This window comes from Alligator mississippiensis, chromosome 5, assembly GCF_030867095.1.
Source record: "Alligator mississippiensis isolate rAllMis1 chromosome 5, rAllMis1, whole genome shotgun sequence".
In the NCBI taxonomy this organism is placed as follows: Eukaryota; Metazoa; Chordata; order Crocodylia; family Alligatoridae; genus Alligator; species Alligator mississippiensis.
In genome coordinates this window covers 110,996,053-111,021,404 of record NC_081828.1, presented here as the reverse complement: position 1 = coordinate 111,021,404, position 25,352 = coordinate 110,996,053, and the positions used below count along the sequence as shown (strand labels likewise).

The following is a 25,352-nucleotide window of genomic DNA, read 5'->3' as shown; positions in this document are numbered from 1 at the left end:
CAAGGGCAATTTCATCATAGAGAAGAAAGCTTTCAATAAACTAAACAAAGGAAAAGCATGTGCCAAGGGAAAAAGAAAAAAAAAAAGAGTGAGGGAGAGAGAATTATGTCCTTTCTACTTCTACAAAATACATTTTCTTACGGGAACAAGTGGAAATCAGAGGAAAGTGCCAGTGTATGCTATTAAGTAGACAGAAGAATATTTTTTTAAGGGGAAAAGACAGCTGCTTTTGTAAGAGGTAGATTTACCCTGTGCAGTGGTTACTTATGTTTGCATGTGGTTCTTGGTGCATCACCTCTGGCCTCATTAGCAGGAACTACAGCAACCATCCACTCTGACCAGAGCAGGAAGAAGTCAGTGGGTAGCCAGAGCAGAGAAAATGCAAAACTCATTTAATCCTAGGGTAAATTTACATAAAAATCAAGAGCTTGCCCAATCATATGGAAAACACTTCTTTTGTAATGCAAGTAAAATAAAGTTGGCCTCAAAAACTATGCCAAAATGCCTAAAACTAATTAACTGCATGAAAATTATGAATTATAAAACTAATAAATGGAATGAAAAGATGACAGAACATAAGAGATATGAAACATTTATATTATATATAATAAGTGTATAATAATAAATGCACACAGATTTGGGTGTCGTTTATCATAAAACTGTATCATTTTGTCATATTTTTGCATTCTTTTCCTTTCCTTTTATACACGTTTTCAGCACTTGCTAAGCAAAACTTTTTGAAAATCTTTCTCCCTTTCCCCTTCCTAGTCTTACTTTACTTGTTGCATTATTTCAGGCACTTGCTCTTCAATTGGCTTTTTAGTTTTCTTTTATGTTCCTATCCATGTTTTTCCCTTTTTTAGTATTATTTTTAGAGAGATTGCTCACTTATTTGCTTATGTGTTGATATTTTCCTCCTTTCAGCATTTCTTCCCTCAGCAGTCACAAATCCTGTGCCGTACCACATGGATTCAGTGCCATAGCAAGGGGGGTGGGGCTGAGTGGGGTAACTGCTGTGGGTGCTGAACCAAAGGGGCAATAACAGGTGCTGCCCAACCAAGGTGGGGCATGGCACAGAGCCATGAGTGGCTCATTCAGGGTGGGGAGGGCAGAGAGAGGGGAAGGGCAGCTCCTGCCACTGCGCGCAATCCTGGGCAAGCATGAAGGGGGCACATGCTCCCAGATCTGTGCATGAGGCAAGGGCAGGCTGCGCTGCAGGCTTTGCCCTGGCCACCAAACTTCCTTGCCATGGTTTTACATGGATTTACCCATATAAGAACATTCTAGTTAAATTGGGTTCAGCTGAAAAAAGGGTTTGAAGCTAGACATTTTTCAAGCAGTAGATGCTTTCTTTGACTTTCACTCACCCTGAGACTCTCATGTTCAAACACAGGCAGTATCTACAACTTATCTGTCTCTCCTAGCAGAATTTGTCAGGAGGCAGCAACCACCACTGCAAAGAATGAATGCATACCCCAACCCTTCTAGTGACTCTCCATAGCCCTAAGAAATGTACTCTGAGAAGATACCAACTGCTAAGTGGACTGAAACATTCAGCTGAAAGCATGGCAATGTATAGACAAACAAAACTCTTTGGTTAGAGGCAATATCTTTTATTAGGCCAACTAAATATGAGCAAAAAAATATATTTCTCTGCAAGCTTTTGAGTCCCAACACGCTTCTTCAGGCTGAGGAGAATTCAAAGCTTGTAAAAAAGTCTCCCAGGTAGAAAAGAAACTTCATTTTGCACAAGGGATGGAGAGATTGGAAGCTTTATTTTCCCCATGGGTAGCTCAGAGTCTTCTTGTGAGAGAGCTACTCTCTAATAGGTTCATTAGGCAGGCTTCATCCCTGGAGGTGTCCCATGACACTGGGACACCTCCAGGGATGAAGCCTGCCTAATCAACCTATTAGAGAGCAGCTCTCTCACAAAAAGATTCTGAGCTACTCATGGGGAAAATAAAACTTCCAATCTCTCCATCCCCTGTGCAAAATGAAGTTTCTTTTCTACCTGGGAGACCTTTTACAAGTTTTGAATTCTCCTCATCCCAAAGAAGGGTGTTGGGACTCGAAAGCTTGCAGAGAAATAATTTTTGCTAATATTTAGTTGGCCGAATAAAAGATATTGCCTCTAGCCCAAGAGTTTTGTTAGTCTAATTCTTGGAGCAACATAGTTACAACATATATCCCTGAAATATGGGAGTGTATGTACATCTTCAGCTTGGGCTGCAGATGCCTTACTCTACTAGCAGTATTGGGCTGCAGATGCCTTACTCTACTACTTAGTTACTACTAGAATAAAGGGAAGTTCTGCAACTGCAGAGTAGTTTTGAGTGTGAATTCAGAGATTTGCTTACAAAACTGGAATTCTTTTAACAATATTTTGTAGGGTAGAATTGGCCCAAAATTAAAATTTCTGAGGGCCATGTCAAAACTTGATCCCATCCTCCTATTCTCTGAATGGACAGCACTGGAATGATGATGACACACCTGTTGTGATGAGATCCAACTGGTGAATTCTATGAGCTGCTGAACCCTCTGGGCCTTGGTTGTTAAGGAGCCGTGTTTCTGCTTCAGTCTTTCAGGTACAGACCTTGTGTCTGCTACCATTTGTGTTCATATTGGCTGCCTAGAACATGTAATTAGTGGCTAAAGCCCCTAGTGTTGTTCTTCCCAACCCTCTCAAATCTGCATTTTTATAGAAGCTCTGATTTTCCAGTTAAAACCCTTCATGGGAAGTATGGTTGTGAAAATTACTTGAAAAGTATGCCTTATCCCACCACTTTCCTCTTTAAATGCATATGAGATTATGGGTCCAACAACAAATTCACTCCAAAATAAATCTTATTTGGTCTGTTTCATTTTGTTGGTCTGTTTCAACTCGTGCTCAAGTCTTTCTACCAAAGTCCCTCCTGCCTAAAATTCACTGCAGATAGTTTTCTAATGAACTAGCCCCCTGAGGCTGAAAAGTAGCAACCTTTTAAGTAGAGCTGATTACAAAAATTAGTACAAATTTCTGTACATTTTTAATAGGAAAATAGTATTTTATCAAAATCAAGCCTTTCTAAGGGAAAGTGTCAATGTTGACATTTATTTGGGAAGAAAGGAAATGAAACATTTGCTACCATGGCTATATATAATTTCTCAGAGAAAAATGGGAGATTTGTCAGTGTTATAACCTAAGACGGTGCTCTCATTGTTAGAAGCACCCTGGATTGAGCATAAGTTGTCTAGAACAGATTCACTTTCAGCATTTACTATGTGTTTTGGAGTTATTTAGTCAAAAGTAACAATGAAGGTTACTAGAAGATGGCATTCCCAAATGGAAGTGGACATATAAAAGCAAATTTTGATGATGCATGCTAACTAAAAGAGCAAATTAGGAAAGAAAGATTGGTACTTATATTCATTTCCTCTGTGTTTCTAAACTAGCAGCTGGGATATAGTAACATAGCATTATGCACACAATATATATTTCATTGGTGTCCCCTTCACCCCCAACTACAGTGCACTAAAGTATCTGTTCCTGAAATGAGACAGAACCTGGGCACAACAGATTTTAAAACTAATTTAGAAAAGTGCTCAAATTTGAAATGTTTTGCCAAATCTATTCCTATGGCACTCTGAAACCATTTATAGTGAAGCCAGTTGTGGTAGGACTCCAGCAGGATCACGCCTATCACTCTAATTTCCTTCCTACCCCATTTAGTGGCCCCCTACCTCCCCTCCTGCCACTTCCCCTGTGACCTGCCCATCATTTTCTAGCCTTTTCCATAGCCTTTCTTTATCACATTCATCTCACCTCAGTGCACACATATATAGTCTGCACAATTGTAGCTCACAAGATTTATTTCCTTCCAAATTCACTATTGTGTTTCACACATATTCCCCTTATAAATCACCTTTCTTCCAGTCCTCTATTCCAATCTCCATCCTTACAGTAAACTCCCAGTCCCTAGATTACTGTCTTTTGCTTTATTCACCTAGGTTGGAATTTTAACCCAAGGGTTAAAAGAGGAACAGTAATCTTCTACAGGCCTCTCCTCAGCACTTTAAAGTTCCTGGCTGAGGTGACCTTATTTATGTCCAAAGTGACAGCCATGGAAGTGCCCCATATTGTCTCTATCTCAACACAGCACTGGACAAGGGTTTGAATTAGGCCTGTGTGAAGCAGCTAGTATTCATTTCAGATTTGACCGATTCGGGGGACAGTGATTCAATTCAGCTCTGCCTAGCAGAAGTGCAGGGCTTTTTTTCTTTTTTCTTTTTTTTAAAGAGCCAGGACACTGAGGCCAGGCAGGGTTTCCATCAATGAGACTTGGAGAGCAGGAGGAGGGTGGGGGTTTGTAGAAGAGTGCCCCATGCAGCGTGGAGCAGTGGGGGGGGCAGCAGTGACCACCCCTCTGCCTGCCAGCAGCCAGAGAATGTGGGGTTTGGGTTGTTTTTTTTTAAGAGTCAGGATGCTCAGGCTGGGCAGGGCAGGCATTGACTGGGCTGGGAGAGCAGGTGGGGCTTGGAGGGGGCTCTAGGGGGCTGGGGGATCAGGCAGGGGATGGGGCCTGGCGGGGCTCTCCGCATGGTCCTCTCCCCCCTCATCCTACCACACCCCCATCCCCTATTTACTGGCAAGGAGCCTGGGTCCAGCTCCCTGTGGCAGTGAGCAGGGACTGCCTGAATCACCCAATCTCTGAATCTTTCTTCGACTCTCCCCTGAATTGATTTGGAGGCTTCAAATTGATTCAGACCTTTTTATTGGTCTCCTTATTTAATTCAGATTCAGAGATTCAGCAGCCGAACTGAGCCAAATCTCCTCCGAATTGAATCAGACCTGAAGCTTTGCACAGCCATAGTTTGAATCGCTCCATGTGTTACTGGTATAACCAAGGACACAAGTCTTTCAGTGACAGAAACATAGTAGAAGCTGTGTAAACCACTGCCTTTTTTCCATTTGGTTTGATTGACTCTTACAATATATAGCAACTTCTGCTAACAGAGGTGCTGTAGTCCACACACTTGTCTTCTTAAACCTGGACTGTTATAATTTACTTTTTCTAATTACATGATTAGTACAGTAGAATGCAGGAACTGATGACTTGCATTCATTTTGTGAAACTCTTGCTCAAGTCTTTCTACCAAAAATAAAATCCCTCCTGCCTAAAATTCAAGTCAAAGAAAACATGTTTCATTAGTCTGTCACAAACCACATGGGAACCCTATTCTGTGTCACACCCACTTCAAGGCTCTGATATTGACCTACACCAGTGGTGCTTAACCTTTTGGCTCTGTGGGCGGGATGAGTGGGTAAGGACTGGTCCATGAGCTGGTTCTCTAGCATGGTCAATGCCTGTAACCAGGCCCTGTGCTGCCCCAGCCCTGTGCATCTGCCACTGCTCCTCTGCTGCCAAATTTTCAGACCAAAGGGGACTGGCAGACCAGATAACATATCTCTGCAGGCCAGATTAGGTCCTCAGGCTAGGGGTTAAGCACTGCTGAGCTATAGATCTTACTGGAATTTGGTTACAGCTACTTCTGCAACCTCCTTCAAATGAGACTGTTTGGCATGCTAGGATTAATTATATTAACCCCTCAAGGAAGAAAATGGATACAGACTTCTAAACAGCCCTCAACTCTGGAATATATTCCCTGTGAAAATAATCATTTTTAAGCCATTCACCAAAACCGTCTCCAAACAACAAAACAGTTAAACGAGGTACACATATGGTCACAGTTTATGACAGCAAGTTAACCCCATCTGGATTTGACAACTTGTTCCTAGTGAAAAGGCTTTTGTTTCCTGCCATTCCTCCTGAACTCCTAGATGCTACTATGACTAACAGCACAGGAACATGTACTGAACAAAGACCTGGAATTTATATTTTACATAGGAGGTGGAGAAAGTGCTGTTAAAATACTATTTTTTAACCTTTCTCTCCTGTGGAGACCAATGCATTATTATATTAGTGCTTCTTTGAGGCAGAATCTATGGAATAATAACTGTTGACTTTGTAGACAACCTGATCAGCATCCTTGTTAGGTATAATACCTACCTTCTTTCTTGACTATTGTAATGTCTGTCCTTAAATGTTTCTTTCTTTGCATTATTTTCATAGTTCCCCTTGGTAAGCAGAAAACCTTTGACATATTAAGCAGGGAAATAGAAATCTACAGCATCAGTGGTCAAAAATCCTCCTTAGTTTTAACTGATTTGTCATAAAAAACCCCAAAATTTGTAATTTTATACCATGGTTTTGTGGTAGAGAGAAATATTTCTCATCATCTACTCTACCACCACAGAAACCTTACCACTAGGTATTGCGAGGTCATAGGTTAGGCAGGTTCACATTTAAGTGGCTTATGCGGTGATATCTTTGCAACCTGGGGGGGGAAATAATTCTTCTGGGTCATCAGCCTTGCTTGATATATTTGGAAAACCCTTGAGGATATGACATCTCTATTATATCAATCTCTGATAATGTGGATGATCATTTTCACAGTAACTTGTCAAGCCTGGTACTTGGGTAAAAGTTACTTTAAAGTAGCTGAGCTACATCATGAAGACAACAACAAAAGTAAATTGTTTAAGTGTTGTTAAGCTTTCAGTGAATGTTGTATGCCAAAACTTTTTGGGTATCCCAGGTAGAAACAGTAGCCAAAGAGCTTTTCCCTCATCACTACATCTGCACATGGACAGGTTGTTTTGGGTTTTTTTTCCTTTTCTTTTGCCTTTCTACATCTTAATTTTGTCTTCACTACATTTATTCACTCCATATTCCATTACCAAAATGAACTTTGTAGTCCTGAAGACTATTTAACTTCAATTAATGGAAAACATCAGTGCCTCTTAGCAGTGCTTCTCATAGGGAATATTTCATACTTGGGCTTCACAGGCTTCTCATTCTGAATCTAGATCCAGTGAATTGCCTTTGATTGTATAACACTCTATGATACAGTTGTATATCTCATAGAAGGTCCTGTCATTTTGACTACCTGGAAAAATTCTTCATACTGAAAAATGGAGTTTTTGATTGATAAAATGTCTATCATATTCTAGACTTGACAGTTTTTGTCTACAAAAAGTCAAGATATTTAATTTTGATTTAAATGTAATTATTAAAGAGGGAAAAGCTCCTGAAAATGAAATAAAACATTTATTACAGGTGAATTAAGCATTCTGTTCAGCCTGAAATATTTTTTCCAAGTTACTAAAACACTTGAAATCAAGTGAGATGCTCCATTTGATAGCTGAGGCAGAGAACAGCCAACATATGAAGTCTTAGTCTACATCTTACTTAGTATTTCTTTTTTTCCCTGAAGAGTAGGTTAAGGAATATGTTTTTATTGTAATGATGTGTGATTTGGTTTTCATATTATTCCAGTTTTGCATGAAGGAAGGATTATTTTTGTTGGTAATAGGTAACAATGGATTATTCTGATGTTTGTAGTTTATGGTATTATTTATCTTTTGCGTGTGATAGTCTAATATCTTGTTTTTTTATTCTTAAGAGAAGAATAAAGTACATATATGGGCCATAATCATTAATTAAGTCATTTTATATGATCGATTCTTTGTTTTGTACCTTTGTAGGTACTTCTGTTCTCCAAGTGACAGCAACAGATGCTGATGATGCAAACTATGGAAACAGTGCCAAAGTTGTGTACAGTATCCTCCAGGGACAGCCATATTTCTCAGTGGACCCAGATACAGGTCAGCAACCCTTCTTGCCCTAACTTAATAGCTGGAGAAATAGGACACAGTCAGGTATCGAGATCATCATAATTGACTTTCAGTCAACTATTTGTTTCCAGTTCATTTTTTTTTAACTCAATTAAATTATCCATCTATTGTTAAAATCTAACCAAAACCAAGAACACACACAGGTATCCATTAAGCTTTAATCAGAACTCCCCATCTTTAAAAACCAATAATATGATATGACTGATAACTCCAACAATCTTTTCTCAAAGAATTGCTAAAAAAATATACATTTTCTTCAAGAAGATAGCTGAGCAGTTGGCACAAGTGCAACCATTCCCAGAATGCTATCTCCAACTTAATGTTTATAGTTCAGGAAAGCTGTTGATAAGCTGGAGAAGATTCAGAGAAGTGCCTCAAGAATAAATAAACATTGAGAAAACATACTTTATAGGAAAGACTATGACTGCCATTTGTTTAATTTATTAAAGAAAAGGTTAAGAGGTGGCTTGGTCTCTATCTACAAGTGCCCAAAAGCAAAACATATAATATGGGGAGCTCTCCGATCTCTCAGACAAACCTATAACAAGTTCTGGTGGCTGAAAATTGGAAGACAGACAAAGTCACATAAGAAATAAGGCAAATAAAACAGAGCAAAGCAAAAACCAAAGACCTGCAAGGTTAATTAATCATTACAACAACATGCAAAGGGTTATGGTGGATTTTTCATGGTAGGTTTTAACTCAGGTTTAGATAATTTTCTAAAAGAAACTACTCCAGTTTAACCCCTGGAGCTATTACACATGAAGCACGAATTAATTAATGGAATTCATACAACCTTTGATATCTAGGAGGTCAAAGTAGATGCTAACAGTGGTCCCTTCTGGCCCTAAAAAATCTATGGCTCTGTTAAAGTTTGAAAGAGTAAATCCAGGACATCACCAACGTCTGCCCTGTTAATGAAAATGTGCCATAATTACAGCGATCATCCCAAAGCTGGAGGTTGCAAAGCTCTGGCCTTAACAAAATAATAGGGAGGCTAGCTTAAAAGCTTTTGTTAATGCAGCATATATAACTTTTGTCATCAAAGGATAAACTGATTTAGCATATTTCAAATACTGAATTATACTATTGCTATTTTTCACTCTGTGAATATATGTCAATATACTTTGAAAAGTATTTGGTTGCTTGGGAGTAACAATGGTGTAGTATATTTTATATCAATCCATTCTAAAAATACAGGAATTAAAGTTAGTGTATGCACATTTTCCTCTCTCCCTCCACCCTCTCTTTTTCATTCTTCTCTTCCAGGCATAATCAAAACTGCTTTGCCAGACATGAGCAGAGAAAACAGGGAGCAGTACCAAGTGGTCATCCAGGCCAAGGACATGGGAGGCCAAATGGGAGGATTATCAGGGACCACCACAGTGAACATCACACTGACTGATGTTAATGACAATCCACCTCGATTCCCCCAGAGTATGAAGTATCTTATAGTTCTAATGTGTCCCCCCTCCCCAAAAAGCTTCTTTAGTCAGTTGTTTGACCATTATCATCTGGGATATTTGTCATAGGTACTGATGCACTCTTGGGGCTGTTTATGTTACAGCTCTATGACAGCACATGAGAATCCACTTATTTTAAAAAGGTGTTCAAGAAGAATGAACCTCCCATGCTCAGAAATAATTTCAGCGGTATCAATAATTTGTGTTAACTGCAGTGCTATGTTTTCAACACTAGAGTAAATTAATTAAAAAGCAGCAGATTAAGGACAGATTTTCAGAAGAGTCCATTATCCAATTCATTTAAGAATATGGATGAGAATTCAGATTTTCTAAGGAGCTGATCTTCACAATGGGGATTTACTGGTTCTTTTGGAAACCTGACCACTTGTTCCAGATGCCTGCAATCTAGCCCCAAGTCCTTGCTTAATACTGGAATTTAGTAATCTGACCCATATTTCATATGGTTACATTTTCAAAAAAATTCTTTGACTTAAAATTGGTAAACAAGGAACAGATGGATGGTACAAGGGATGTGCAATGCAAGGCAGTCTCTTTTATCTTAGGCCACTAGTTTAAATCTGATCTTAAGCTGATTAGTGATCTGAAGTTGTTGGAAGTCTGATAGCTGCTTGGTATTCACTCTCTTGATGTATTAAAAAAAAATCATAGTCTCAGTTTGGTACCCACTGGAAAAATGTTCACATTATTAAATTAGTATTGCCATTGGCACAAACTGAAGTACTGGCTGGCACACTGATCAGACACACTGAAGACTGAACAAACATCAAGGCTAATATAGAGAGCACCTGTCTGGATTTACGAAACTTGTAAGGCATGTGAATCTCATGCCAATGAGTGCAACCAGAACAACACAATCAGTCTGTCTGTTTTATTTTAGAAAACAAATCTTTTGAAGTTTCAAACAGTTTCTCTCTATTTATAAGAACAAACCAATTTATTTGAAAATAAATAAAATGTTGAGGACATTGGTTTCCAAAACAAAAAAAAAAAAAAATGTGAAATATAGAGAAAATAATACATTTAAAATAATAAAATAATCTTGCTTATTAAAAGCCATTTTCATAGGGTAGCCTCAGGGCAATGATTATTAAAAGCAGAACACTTCCATTCATGTTCATTAGAAAGTACTGCTTAAATATCAGTAGCTTAGTATGGTATAATATTTAAACGAACTGGAGTTGTTGAACCCAAAGGCAGAGTAGAGATCATTGTATTGTATTATAAAACAGACCAGTGAGTCGCTGTCTCATGATAGAGGATATATAGACTTCTAATGTAACTCTGAGATCTGAAGTCTTTACACCCATAGTCCTTCTGGTGCTCTTTCAAGATTCTTTCAACATTTTTCCACTGAAATGAATGGAAATCCTTCAATGACTTCAGTGAGCTTTGGGTTGGGTCACTAGAGTGAAATTCATAACAGGGTAGAGAGGCACTATGCCCTCCCTATACTACGTAAACCTTACCAAATGGGAAATGGAAGGCTTTCTGTGGGCTATATGTAGTAATGTTATTTCCCCTTTGCTGATGATCACTTCCTCTTTTTGTCTTTTTCCCCATACGGTTATTTTTTTATCTCCTGGGAAATTTTAAAACCTCTCACAGAGTCATGCCTTTTCTAAGGCCTTCTCTAAAAGACAGTTAAACTTTATCTCTTTATGCAAGCCAGCAGTTACAGCTAATAGTTTGATCCGATGTAAAGGCGGAAGTGTGAAAAAGCAAGGAATGGGAAACAAACTCAGGGAGAAGCCTGTGTGCATTAGACTACAAGAGGAAGGGCAGGTGTGTGTGTGTGTATGACAGACACACACCCGCACACCACCACACACATATAGGTATAGTGCCCCACACAGCTAAAACACCAAGGCTGAATTCTGTTTGAGTGACAGGAATGAGAAAGGTATTTAATTATACCAGACCATAACTGAAAACAGAAACTTTTGCAACTGAATTGTGCACTAAAACAAAGTAGCTGTGTCACATGCCAACACTGTGTTACACACAGATCTCACCTAAATTATAGAATAAACTTTCAGAAGCTAACATGAGCCAAGGGAAGTGTTTCTCTTTAATATTTCTACTTTTACTGTAAAGAAAAAAATCTATCATGATTAAATTTCTTTTTAGAGGATTTCTGGCTCAGTTAGCAAAGCCAGAGGTTTGAATAAGTCTTCCAAACTGATAGTTAGATATCATTAGGCCTAACTTCCAAACTGTTTTCAGCCTGTTGTAAGGGAAATATGTGACTTTTACAGTTGACTTGATCACAGCTAACCAGCCTACCACAACGTCTTCAGCTATAGGCTTGAATTCATAATGGGAAATACTATTTGACAAACTTTTTTCCTTCATTTTTTCACAAATCTATACAGGTATAGAAAAGATACTTTCAGTAGGCTAATCTGTGACAAAACCTAGGATAGAAACTCATTTACTATGCACAGTCTTGTTATGATCATTGTGCTTGCAGAAATTTAGGAACCGGTTCCTAAAGAAAACAGAAAGGCCATGGAAATACATCATTGGGGAAAGTAGGTTAGACCCCGCTAGGTTGATATGCAATTCCTCAGCTCTCAAAACTAGTTGAATTAGGATTGCACTTTCTTTAGACATAATCCATAACCAAGTCCATCTTGGGAAGGCGTACTTTTATAAGATTCCCTTGGTAAGGGCTATTTTTTTAATGTTACAGTTTGGCCAAGAATCACTATTAGGTGACCTGTTCAAACACAATAAATAACATTTTTTTGCAGCAGTTTCTGAAAACACTATTCCTTACACTTCCTTGTATCTAATAACCACTTGCCTATATAATTTTAGAAGTATTTTAACTCTGCAGGTCATTAATTGAAATCCAGACTACATTGCCTGTTGTAATTGGTCAAGAGAGTCATATGGTCATATTACTCTACAGGACCATAACTTTAAAATTAAGTGGGGGGGGGGGGTGTTATTTTTTTAAAACAAAAGTTGACAGAAAATTAAATTTTAATTCATTTTTATATTCAAATATATAAGTTTACAATTCCTTTGTCATCCACATCCAGGCTGGCAAAACCTGACTACAACAATATTAACCAAAGTCAAACATAAAAGGACACAACAAGTATAACTAGAGTAAATTAATACAAAGACCTGAAAACATTTCTATTAATTTCACTGAACACCACCATGAATCCACTTATAACGGCTTTGAAAGGCTGCTTGGAACAGATCTGCAGTATATGTTACTAATAAAGTCTTAATAAAAGTACCTCTATACAAAATGCAATTGTAATTCTCAAAGATAATTTCAAAACAGAAGGTTTTGTCTATGGTTTCTTCCCAAGATGCTTGGGAAGAACTCTTGTGTATAGTAAAAACTAAACAGAGAACAAAAGAAAAGAAAAGAAAAGAAAAGAAAAGAAAAGAAAAGAGAAAAAGATGAAAAGGGAAAAAAAGAAAAAAAAAAGATGATTTAATTATAGGTAGTGAAAACAGAACCTGAGTGGGGAAATACTGTCATTAAATAATTAGATTAATAGTTAGTGCCATATTATGATACTTGAAATGTTAGGAAAATAGGAGCATTAAAAGTGCATAACAAATACTTCACTAAATGTCTTTAAAGTATTACCTTGTAAAAAAACAACTTTTGACAGTTTGACAGTCAACTCTGAACTCTGTTTCAAAGCTTACTCATGGTTACTAAGAGCATTCTCTTAAAGTGTTTTGACTTCGAAGGCAACTTGAAAAAAAAATTCAGAGAAAGGAAGGACTGTTATTATTTAGAGAGATGAAACACCAAGAAAAAAAAAGTTTGATTTGATTTTTCTAGGCACGTACCAATTCAGCTCTCCTGAGTCTGCACCGCTTGGGACTCCTCTTGGAAGAATAAAAGCCAATGACCCCGATGTGGGTGAAAATGCTGAGATTGAGTACAGCATCTCTAATGGGGATGGATCAGATGTGTTTGATATCATCACTGACAAGGACACACAGGAAGGGATTATAACTGTCAAAAAGGTTTATTTTTCCTCCCTCTCTCTTATTATACTTAGCACTCCAGGTGTTACAGTTATTTTTTCCTTTTCTAGGGGAAGGGGAGGGGAAGGTCTCACAAGGGGGTCAGCTGCCAAGAAGTTACCTTATAAGTTTTGTTCTCTTTTTTCAGCAGGTGTCTGTTATTCCTAGCCCTCAGGGAAAAAAATTCTAACATGCCACTTCACATAAAGCAATATTTGTCATGACTGCAGTCTGTCAAATGCAAACACACTCTCACACAACAGTTTGAATTAGGGCCACAAAATCCTGGAGGGGGTTCAACTCGCAGCAAGCTTCTTCAGCTGAACTCTGCAACATGGCTCACAAGAGTTGGTAGTGAACACAATGTTGCAAGTTTGCCTGAAGGTTTAAGTTTGATGGACTTATGCGACTAAAAGGAACCCCATGCAGGTAACACATTCTTCTGAAGTGTGCTTGTGCCTCCACAGAGGAATCTTAGCTACAGATGTGCGACAGATCCAAGTCAAACCTCTAACTCTCAAAATCTGCCTTGGTTTCAATCAAACCTTAAGCTATCTTGGTTGTTAACAGGTGTCCTAAGGTGAAAGAGAGAAATAAATTGAATTTACAAACCATCACCAATTCTAAAGAATCTTGACTTGTCCATCAAACTGACTGAAGACTATTTTTATATTATCTGAGCACCAGCTTTTAAAACTAACAGCTTTTTTTGAGTTTGATGCTGCCTTTTTGGGGTACATCAAATGGGACTCAAGCAATAACTCCAAATACATTCATTCCTCTTAACTCTCTAATGAACACATGAGCCCTATGTCAAATCCAAACCTTACACGTGGATACATAATTGCATGCAGATATAAATCCTAATACTTTGATCTTGATGGCACATGAAACTATGTAAACTGTTTCCGATTTAAGGGGGGGAAGCCTTACTAGACCAGGTTTGAAAAGAACTTTCTTTTTTTAAAAGACAAAGATTACAAGTTCATTAAAATAATGTATTAAAAAATACAATGTAAAATGTAAAAATATATACACCAATTCATCAGCTGCACCTAAATCCAGGGAAATGTTCCTGAAAACATAGTGACTCTTCCCTCCCCTTCCTCCCCCACTCCATTAATGTTTCAAAAGCATTTAATATGAAGGTTACCTAGACTTTACTTTCTACATTTCTTCTATATCTTTCATTTTTTCATCCCAAAAGAAATACTTTAAATTTACCCTTTTTTTCAGGGCAATTACAGATATGATGCACATATTTTTGTCATCAGATGAATTGAAAACCATTGCCTCATTTCAGAGTAAACCAAAGCTCAGCATCTCCAATTTACAGGAAATTTCAGTATTTCAAGATTTTCTTTTATTTTAATTCAAATGTTTTATGGCTTCCCTGACAGCTGCTGACTGAAACAGATATCCTTTCTAGTTTCAGTGCTGTTTTCAGAAGGCCAGTTTAAGTTCACAGTGACTAGAGATCTCAGACCTGCAGTACCAGAAAAAGCCCTGCCACATAATATAATCAGCTTTATACTCTGTAGTTAATGAACTGAATGCATGTCTATAGACACAGTTCGTCTCACAGATGTAAATTCTGGTCTCTAAAAACTCCTACACCTATTAATTTTTAGTTTGTGAAATGTAAATGCATTTCTCTTTATGTGATGCCTATTTTATATTTTATTTTATTAACTTGCTCCCTAGCAGTTGGATTTTGAAAACAAGATGCTTTACACCTTAAGAGTGGAGGCAGCCAATAGTCATCCTGACCCACGCTTTTTGCAGTTGGGACCATTTAAGGATACAGCTCTGGTCAAAATTTCTGTGGAAGACATAGATGAACCACCAGTGTTCAGCAGAGCCTCCTATTTAATCGAAGTAGATGAAGATGCCAAGGAGGGAAGCATTATTGGGCAAGTGGTAGCTCAAGATCCAGACACCACAAAGAATGCAATAAAGTAAGTATTGGTCTCTGAAGAAAGTAAACACTAGTTTCAACTTGCTGTGAAAATGTGATAAGTATATAGCAGAGAGTCTGATATAAAGCAGTGATGAACAGCTTCAGCTCCCAAGGAGTCCCACAGAAGTTTAGGAGCAACCTTTGCAGCATTAGGCCCATAGGGGTTAAATGGAAATAATTAAGCAGATAAATATCTACAGAGAACCTGTGATGGCAAATACAACTAAGCATTGCTATATATGTTCTGAATGAAAGATTACAGATATCAGATAAAATGAAATGCATATGGATGCTAAAAATAAGTAATCATTACCTTACAGCACTCTTAGTCCAACCACACTCAGGATAATGCTTTCATACCACATTTCCAAAAAATAAATTCACGCAAAATTCTGAAGACAGTTTATTTCCATTGGATGAATGTCCCTTCCCATAGGCTGATGACACTCAACTTTCTGCAATATACCTTGCAACATGCCCAATGAGTAAAATAACTCTCTAGAGATATACTACCTTCTATGTTCTACAGCTTAAATATTTAATTATCAACGTTTGTACAGTATATTAAATAAGAAACTACTGTGAGAAAGTCATAACAATTAGAGGTAAATGTTCACTGCTGTGCATCCGCTGTAATCGTTAGCCATCTGCTATTATTATCTAGGCTGACATGAAAACACTGAACATTAGTACATTAGTGTATTCTCCATGCAAGTCATTATAAAACTCAAATCCTTCAGCTATATGTCTCATTGAAGGTGAAAGTAACTCAAACAGATCTATTTACTCCAAGTGCTGTTTTCCCTACAACTGGACATCTTTAAATAAATTGGATATACAATATTCCAATAAATCAGAAGATCCATATAATATTCCAATAAATCAGAAGATCCATATAAGTTACACTTCTTTCTAAAATAAAAAAGATAAATAAAGAAATTCAAATGTGCTTTAATACTAAGGTTTTGATGCAGTTTCAGTTCTCTAAATTAAAAGTTAAGACACTATAAATATTTTCTAGTGATTTTAACCAGGGACACATCAAAGATTTTCAGAGGGTGAATGTTCAGCTGTTTCTGAAACTCAGGCCCCTTTATAGTATCTCAAGTTCAGTGCCCATGACACAAGAGGCACCCATGTTTGCTTAGGTAGTTTCTTCTGAATTAACTGGCTGTTATTCGAGCATTGTTTTATGTATCTCTACGGTAAAATATATTTTGAATAATTCTTCATATTAATTAGCTGTCTATAAGGACTTACTACACTTCTGTCCTGTCACTGGGCTTAAATAACTTTACCTGAATATTTGCATTATTCTGCACTAATTATTCCCTACAATAATTACAGGGAAGCTTTGGTGATAAAGTACAACAGACGTTAAGGTAATAACTTAAAGCAGAATGGAAAACATTTAAGGGTGACTAGGAATCAAAGCTGAAAATGTACTGAGGATGATGATATACTATATTCCTACAGATATTCTGTGGATCGACACACTGACCTTGACAGAATATTCAATATCCACTCAGGAAATGGATCCATATTCATCTCAAAGTCACTAGACCGGGAGGAAACTCCATGGCACAACATCACCGTTATAGCAACTGAAATTAGTAAGTTGGAAATACCTTAAAGAAAAGGTTGCAACTCAAAATGTTACAATTCTATAATATATTATATGCTTGAATTGCCTCTATCGCTCTCTCAGTTTTACAATCAAACAAATCAATGTACTATTGAGCTAGAACACTCCGACATAATTTTTAGGAAAAAAAGATTACTATGGTTTACTTTCTCTTGCCTATAGACAAAATGAAAGAATTATAATAGCCTTAGGTCCATTACAGCTATGCAGAGCAGCCATAAAACCCATATGATTGGTTCTCATGGAATCTTCTTCCATGGATTGATCCAGAGCCAGCATTTCACACTACACCACTCCCTCAGCCCCTGTACAGGGAGAATTGCTGGAGAAAGTGGAGCAGCATTCAAATACCCACAGAAGTCTGAATAAGTTTTTGAGACCAGGGGCAAAAATTGCCTTCAGGAGACAAATTCAGGGTCCCCTGCTTTGCTCAGAATAAAGGTATGGCACATCTTTCTCCTCCAGTCAGGCTAAAGAATGTGATTCTGTGTCTTTCAATTGATACCTTTATTGCTTCATTGAGCCTTATTAGGTTTACATAGATACAGCCATTTTCATTTTTTTCCAGTGCTGGCACCATAGAGAGCACTGAGATATTAGTGATGGGCTCTATAAGCCCATTTTTCCTTCTCCTCCCTAGCAGCTTTGTGAAGCCATGAAGCTTGCCATTGTGCTAGACAGATATAGCACAAGCCCTACATTCAGAGATACACATATTTTTTTTTCCCCCTGATAAGCAAGGAATTTTCTCTAAACACTGTCCCAGTTGTTGACATTCGCTCTGCAAACCTTTTTTCATTTGCTATAGCTCAGACTATGAGGTTACTTCTGATGCATATCAATGACAAAAGTGTCAAAGGCAAACTTCTTGCCTTTGTAATTAGAAAGAGCTTTGAATTAACCCAGACAATTTTTCTGTCCCCTACACCTTAACACAGGCTATTGAGCACTGCTCTGAGCAACACAGAAAATAGGCATTAACACTTGAGATGGATTCATAGGTAACTTTGAAAGTCAGTTTAGTCTCAGATGGTTTTATCTTTTTCTTTCATTTAAAATAATGCAACCTGTTTCAAATAAGCACGGCCTTAAAATATATTCAATATACATCCACTGAAAGTTGAACATCATTATTCCTTTATAATTACAGATATGACACACACATTTTTGTCATTAGATGAATTGAGATTTGTTGTCTCATTCCAGATAATCCTAAGCAAAGCAGCCAAATATCTGTTTTCATCAGGATTTTAGACATAAATGACCATGCACCAGAATTTTCCAAATACTATGAAACATTTGTTTGTGAAAATGCAAAGGCAGGACAGGTAAATGCATGTTTACTCTACTAGAAAAATGTATATCTGATTTTAAATTTTGCTTTGTTTGTTCATTTCTTAGGTTACTCAGAAGTTTGTCACAAATATTTCAGCATATGCAAGGATGAAAAACGTTAAATCTTAACTCCTACTGAATTCAGCAAAACTTTGCATGGACAAGGAAACCAGGATTTGGCCCTAGTAGTATAAAGTACAAAGTGTCTTATTTATTGGAAGGGACTCAATAGCCAAATATCACAGAACATTTTATTCAGTAAATCACATATAAAGCACTATATTCCCATGGTTAGATAACTTATTTTTGTTTTGGCTATTTATATACAATTTCTGTGATATAATGATAATTTGAAATATGTAAAATGGTGTTGAAAGCCTGCACATTTTTGTTCTGGCTAGAATAAAGAAACAGTGTTTTATAAAAAACATTTTTTTTTTTAAAGAGCTATTTCCATTTTTCAATACTCAGTTGAGCTTCAGTTTGGCTTTAGGCTGAGTTTGGGCAACGGTCAGGAGCCAAATTTCAACTCTCTCAAATATCCTTATGATGCAATGGAACCCCCACATATTTTAATGTAAGATTTATAAAAGCAGCAGCTTGACATTTTGAAGAAAAGGGAGAAGTTCTAGATCTAGACACAGCAGTCAGATACATAAGGGCTTGGCAACCTACAGCCCATGGGACAGATCTGGCCTGTGAAGGTCAAATCCAGTCCACATTTTATTAAAGGTGCACTAATTCCTAGCTATCAGTAACAGTCCACATAGTGTTAATGGCATACCAATCACCTCTGGATGTTCCATCCATCTTCTTCCACCTGTGTGGAAGGCTGTTCTTCCTTACTGCAGTCTCTAATTAACTTCGCTGAAGTGGACAGAAAGGACCAGTGGCCCATAGTGTTGAACAGGTCACAAACTGCAGCCCACACATGTAAAAAGTTGCCAGTCCCTGGAATCACCTATCATTTCTATTAGTCATTTTTAATGAATTCAATTACACTGACATACAGTAATAACATTGCTAAATAAAATGAAAAAAAATGTAGCAAATTACAGTAAATCTGTAAATGAACACAGGAAGACACAAGCCTAACAGTTTAATTTTTCATCTAAAAAATGACCTACATTTACCATTAGAAAACAGTGGGTGCATCTACATGTATTATTGAGGTGATATGATAAACTTCAACACAGTCCATGCTGGAATCATCTACTCCTGGGCACAGTGTCTGCATGTGTGCCCAGAACTGCAGCAGTTTGAGCCAGGGCAGAAATCCCAGTCTAGCAGAAGACCCGAGGGGGCGGGGGGGGGGGGGTGGAATCAGCCTCATGCTCTGGGTCAGCATCAGTTGACAGGGAGGCTGGCAGGGTCATGAGGGTGCTACAGTGCAGAGCTAGATGGCAGGCAGTCTCCACACATAGCACACTCATGACCCTGCCAGCCCCTGTCATCATCTACATGTGAGTTTTGGTAGAGTAAATTACTCTGTGGTAGGATAGTACAGTCCCTGACTATCCTACAGTAGAGTTAATTAATTTACTGCACTCTAATACCAGCACACTTGCAGACTGTAATGATTTACTGCTGAGTAGGGCTGTACAAAACTTCACCTGGTGTTTTGTTTCAAAGTTGTTTCAATGTGTTTTGAGTTCAAAACAGCGAACTTGAAAAAACACAAAAGCCTTTGAAACAGCTTTGAAACAAAACAAGGGAACTCAAAATGTTTCAAAAGTTTTGAAACATTTTGAATTTTGAAGCCAGGCTTACTGACTTCAGTGCCGGTCCCAGCCAGCAGCACCCACCTCCTGTCATCTGACAGGCAGATCAGGGGTTCCCCATACCCCTGGGAGGGCTGTGGGCCCCCGATCTACAGGCCAGATGGCAGACTGGCACTGGGCACAGCTTGCACCCATCACTGGGAAGATCAGTGCTGCCGCTGGCCCCAGGTGGCAGCACCCGGCTCCTGTCACTCAGCAGGCAGATTGGGGGCGCGCACCCCTGGGAGGACTCTAGAACAGCTCCCATAGCCCTTCCGGGGGTGCTGGCGGCCCCGATCTACCTGCTGGCTGGCAGGAGCTGGATGCTACCACCTGGGGCCAGCAGGGCCCGGAGCAGATCAGCTTGTGCGGGGACCTGCTTCCCTGATCTTGGGATGGGGAGGGTCCACGTACCACCTGATCTACCCCAGACCCCCACCTGGAGCTGGCTCTGGTAGGGCCTGGGGCAGATCAGCTCATGCAGGGGCACTCCCTGTCCTGGGATGGGGGGGGTGGGTCCCCGCACAAACTGATCTGCCCCGGCCCCATACTGGAACCGCTTCCATGTGGGTGCAAGGCCCTGGCCAAATCACAGCTGGTGTGGGGACCCTCACTTGCCCCAGGGCAGTGGATCCCCACACGAGCTGATCTGTCCTGGCCCTGTACCAGAGCCGGTTCCAGGAGGGTACAGAGCCTGGGGCAGATCAGCTGGTGTGGGGACCCTCCTCCGCCCAAGCTGATCTGTCCTGGCCCTGCTGGCCCAGGCAGCATCACCCAGCTCCTGTCAGCTAGCAGGCAGATTGGGGACCCACCAGCACCCCTGGGAAGGCTGCTATTTGGCCACAGACACAGCTTTAAATGTTTTATCTACATACCTCAAGGTACGAGGCACAGCTTGTGAATGATGTGATGGTGGGGTGGATGGAGCATCCTACAAAAGCACGGGGTGGGGACGGGGTATGTGCTTGGCGGTGGACCCAGAAGTGGACCGGAAGTGCTTCTGGTCCACTTCTGGGTCCACCGCTGAGCGTGCTGGGGACCCTGCCCATGCTCCCATAGGATGCTCCATCCACCCTAGGATCTCAGCATTCACAAGCCACCTGGTACCCTGAGGTATGTAGAAAAAAAACATTTAAAGCTGTGTCTATGTCCAAAACATCAAATCTCCCCAAATTAATTTGGAGCATTCCAATTCGATTCACAAACATTAAAGGGTCTCCTGATTTGATTTGGATTTGGAGATTCGGCCACCGAATCGGGCCGAATCCCTGTCAAATCAAATGAGCAACCAAAGTCCAAACAGATATATGCATAGATCTATATATATCTATAGATGGAGCTGAGATACAATAATATCCATAGAAAGACTCATACAACTCTCCTTCTACATATGGATATAAATATGTAGGGGGTACAGAGAGGGACAGAGTGTGTGTTTACGTGCATAAGACCACAAGAAGAATAATGGCAAAATGATGCTATATCCTTTCTTGCCATTCAGGGGCTCCCTAGCATTAGAACATAGAAGGAGTTCATCTTGTAATTTGAGAAGATGGCAGTTTTTTCCTGACATTATTCAGCATTCCCTCCTTACTGGGAAAGGACAGATACAAGGCATATTTATCATGTGGCCATTGATAATTATTGCTCATAAAAAGCTATAACTAACTTATGTGAAAGTGTCTACGGGCTTACTGCAGCAGCCTGCAAAAAATGCTCTCAGGAGCCCAGTGTTCAAAACTGGTATCAATTTAAGATGAGAATTAGGAGTTGGGGAAGGATTTCTCACACTTCTGATGGAGTTTAACCCCTTTGTGGATTGTGTTAAATTATTATTCTGAAGAATCAACAGTTTTCCTTTAATAATTAACCTTCATATAAGGTAAATATTTTAGAAAAACTAATCCTAGGTAAGGAGGTGCCTCCAAATTCTTTTAGAAAGGTCTTTACCCCACCTGTCCACCTTTGATCTATACTATTAACATACCCAGAACTAGACAGTGCCTTTAACACTTGGCACAAAATAAATAAGGAGTCACTTCAGGAAAAGCATAGTGAAAGAGTCTCTTTGTGGTCTCTCTCCATGGCAGTCCAACAAGGTCTAATTACAATCTTCCCATCAGTATAGTTTCTCTGCATTGGACCACAGATTAAGGAAAGGAAATTTTGCTCAAATATTTTTAGTTCTGGGATTTTCTTGAAAAAGCTGCTTGATCCCTACCAAAGATGGGAATTTATCTAATAACACCCCATAGCGAATGTGAAGCTGGGTGTCTAAGGAAAGAGAGAGAGAGTAATAGTTCTGAATTTTTCAAATATAAGTTTTACATAGGCCACATAAACAGAAAATAATGTTTTCTTAATAGCTCTTGTCTGCTTGAAATCACTCTTGATTTAGTAAAAGTCACTTGAAATAACTTTTCCCTCATAAATCATATGTCATCTTCCTCTGGTGATCATAACTCAAAATACAGAACTACTTCAAAAGCATGGAGGCAGTGCTACAAGTCTTAAATTGCCAAATATACCCAAAACATTACACCCTAGATTTAACAGTAAGATTACCATGCCTGATCACTTTAATTTTGGCATAGACTATAAATGGCCTCAATCTGTTTATTCACAATTTTAGAGCTGGAAAAGTTAACTGAAGAAATGTTTCTCCTTTCTTTTCATTTATTCAGCCTCTGAAAAAAATATTTAATCTACAGTTATTTTAAGTCGTAAAAAGTAATGTAATTTTTCCCCCCTTCTGTAGCCTAATCCTCAACAATAAGTTTCTGGTGTAATTAAGTTCCTATTTCCACCCTAATTGTACACCCTTCATCTTATTTGCACATGAAGGGAATGATATCCAGATATTATGTTCTTCCCACTAAATATATCTTGAAAAGCACCAGGACACCCAGCTAGAGTTTTTTTGTTGCTAATCTAGCAGGATATTTTCTCCCTGAATTTTTCCAGACAGCACTGGCACAAAATATAATTGGTTATTCTAATTACCTCCTTTCTATTTAATGCTTTTGCCCTTTCACTCTTTTCACAGACCTCTAAAAATGCAGGAGGAACATTATCTTTAGATCATTTGATCTTCTGCTAGCCTTCCACTATAATGACTTCTTACTGCCAAAATATTAGAATTTCGGCCTAAATAGCCTGGGACTTACTGGTCTAACTGACTACATCCACCATTATTATTGCCAGTGGAAATGATGCAATGGTAATAATCAAGGGAAACAGGGGGGGAGGTGAAATCAGAGAAAAAGTACTAGTGTAATTAAAGCCTCAGTGGCAGGATGACAGAGCTGCTTTGCCAAAAATGTGGTTTTGACTGAAGAAATTAAAACGTTGTCCAAATGTCAGCATTGTCATTTCTTTCAAAATTAAGGAATCAATCAATCCTAAAGTATCCTCGAGATCCTCATCAGGATAAGGAATATTGCACAATCCTGCCTTAATTATATTCTGCTCATCATGTAGAAAGCTGTTCTTTAAAGAGTAACTTTAAATAATCTATAAGGCAAATTTTGGCCTCATTTACTGTTGATTCATAGCAGTGAATATCTACGGAATGTAAAAATAATATTCTGGTTTTTATTCAAGTTTTAACAGCAGTGTTTCTGGGTATGACTTTAAATTGCATCTGGCTGGAATGCCTGGTGGCAACATGATGGGGCTACTTGTGGCAGGGCAGTGCCTATAAAATACCATAACATTACAACCTCATAGGGAGCCTCAAGACTCTAGGTCCCACTTTTTTGTGGAAATTCTTTTGTTGGAATAAGGCTAAGGGACATTACCCTGGCTATGGGACATCACTGACAGAAATATGCCCTTGCTAATGTGCTAGGCAGACAGAAGCAGCTCTAACCTGTTGCTCTTTGGCAGAAGCTTCAACCACTGAGGCACTGAATGTCAAGACTTAGTCTGGCCTTTGGACTCTGTCTCAGTGGTCTAAACTGGGGGCAGTAGGTGTAGGGCAGCCCCCACTCCTCCATACTCTTTCCTGGGTTTATGTGTCAATGATCTTGGTTTGATGGTCAGAAGACACTGTAAGGGGCATAAGGAGTCCTATTTAGAAGTGGCCTGCTTACCTCTCTTGAGGAAGGCCTTAGAAAAGGTGGGCCAAAAAAGCCATGCCCCAACTCAATGTATCCTGGCCAAAATGAAACAAAGCAAATTGTACTTTGGCATGTTCAGACACTGATCCCTGGATTCAGTTCAACCTCGATTTATGGAAAATAGCACTACTAAACTATGAATTGGTTAGATATGGAATCAACATTGCTCCATTATCAGAAAGGTTCTCAAACACAGGTTCTATCCAAGAGAATGATTGATTACACCGTATTCTGGCATGGGAAGCGAGCAGAAGAAAGGAGAGACAGGGGAGTAGGCTTTGCTATTAGAAACAGTGACTATCTTTCTGTGAAAGCCCCACTGCTGTATGCATGTGACTCATGGTGTTCAGAGTACACACACACAATGGATTCATCACATTGTTTACTGTCTATGCACCTATCCTTCAGGCTAATGATGAAGACAAGAACATTTAATACCAACAACATGAAGAAGAGATTGAGAAAACTCACTGGAATGAGACCATTGTAATACTCAGTGACTTCCATGCAAGAGTTCAACGTAGTTTTGAGAACTGGCTTGGTATTCTGGACAAACATGAAATTTGTAATATGAATGAGAATGGCCAGCTAGTGTAAGAACTCTGCAAGTCAAAATATATGTGTTATCAACACCTCTTTTCCTTGTAAAATCACAAAAAAAGACATGGAAACATACAAGTTCAAGGCACTGGCACCAGATCTAGTACTGACAAGGTGTAACCACCTGAAAGACATCCTGCACATGAGGTCTTATCATGGTGCTGACTATGACACTGACCATGCGTTAGTCTGCTGCAAAATCAGAATCAATGCCATAAAGATCCATCAACAAAATTACCAATTGCCCTCAGATTTACATCAGCCAAACTAAAGACATAGAAAGATGCAAACTATTCAATGAAAAAGTTGCGGAAGCAAGTTTACCTATCAACTCACCCACTGAGGCGGAACTGTACACCTAACATTGTATACCTCTCATGTACAATGCTGCTGTAACAGAGGTTGGCAAATGATGCAAGAAAAATGCAGTCTGGCTTGAAAAGCACTCTGAAACACTTTAACCACTAGCTGAGCACAAAAGAACAGTGCTAACTATCTACAAGAAATCTCCCAACACCACAACCCAGGAAATTTTGAGAAAGGCTCAAAGAGAAATGCAAAAGAAGACTAAGCGGTGTGCCCAAAATTTTTAACTGAAGTGCTCTGATGATATTCAGAAAGCAGCTGATGCATGTGACAACTATAGAGGTATCTCTGTGTTGAACATGATCAGAAAAGTTGTTATTTCCATTATGCTCCCTAGGCTG

At 38.9% G+C, this 25,352-nt stretch overlaps 1 protein-coding gene across 3 annotated transcripts in view; it reads left to right on the top strand.

Moving 5' to 3' along the window:
- CDH9 (cadherin 9) overlaps nucleotides 1-25,352 on the top strand; it is a 133,554-nt gene that overhangs the window by 100,216 nt on the left and 7,986 nt on the right. For 2 of the 3 annotated variants that reach the window (XM_014597429.3, XM_059728632.1), the window contains 6 exons: nucleotides 7,586-7,705; nucleotides 9,005-9,172; nucleotides 13,037-13,224; nucleotides 14,929-15,182; nucleotides 16,661-16,797; nucleotides 18,036-18,157. In XM_014597429.3, coding sequence (XP_014452915.1) covers nucleotides 7,586-7,705; nucleotides 9,005-9,172; nucleotides 13,037-13,224; nucleotides 14,929-15,182; nucleotides 16,661-16,797; nucleotides 18,036-18,157 — 989 coding nt within the window. The remainder of the gene's footprint in view (nucleotides 1-7,585; nucleotides 7,706-9,004; nucleotides 9,173-13,036; nucleotides 13,225-14,928; nucleotides 15,183-16,660; nucleotides 16,798-18,035; nucleotides 18,158-25,352) is intronic. The other variant, XM_059728631.1, reaches the window with a different exon arrangement.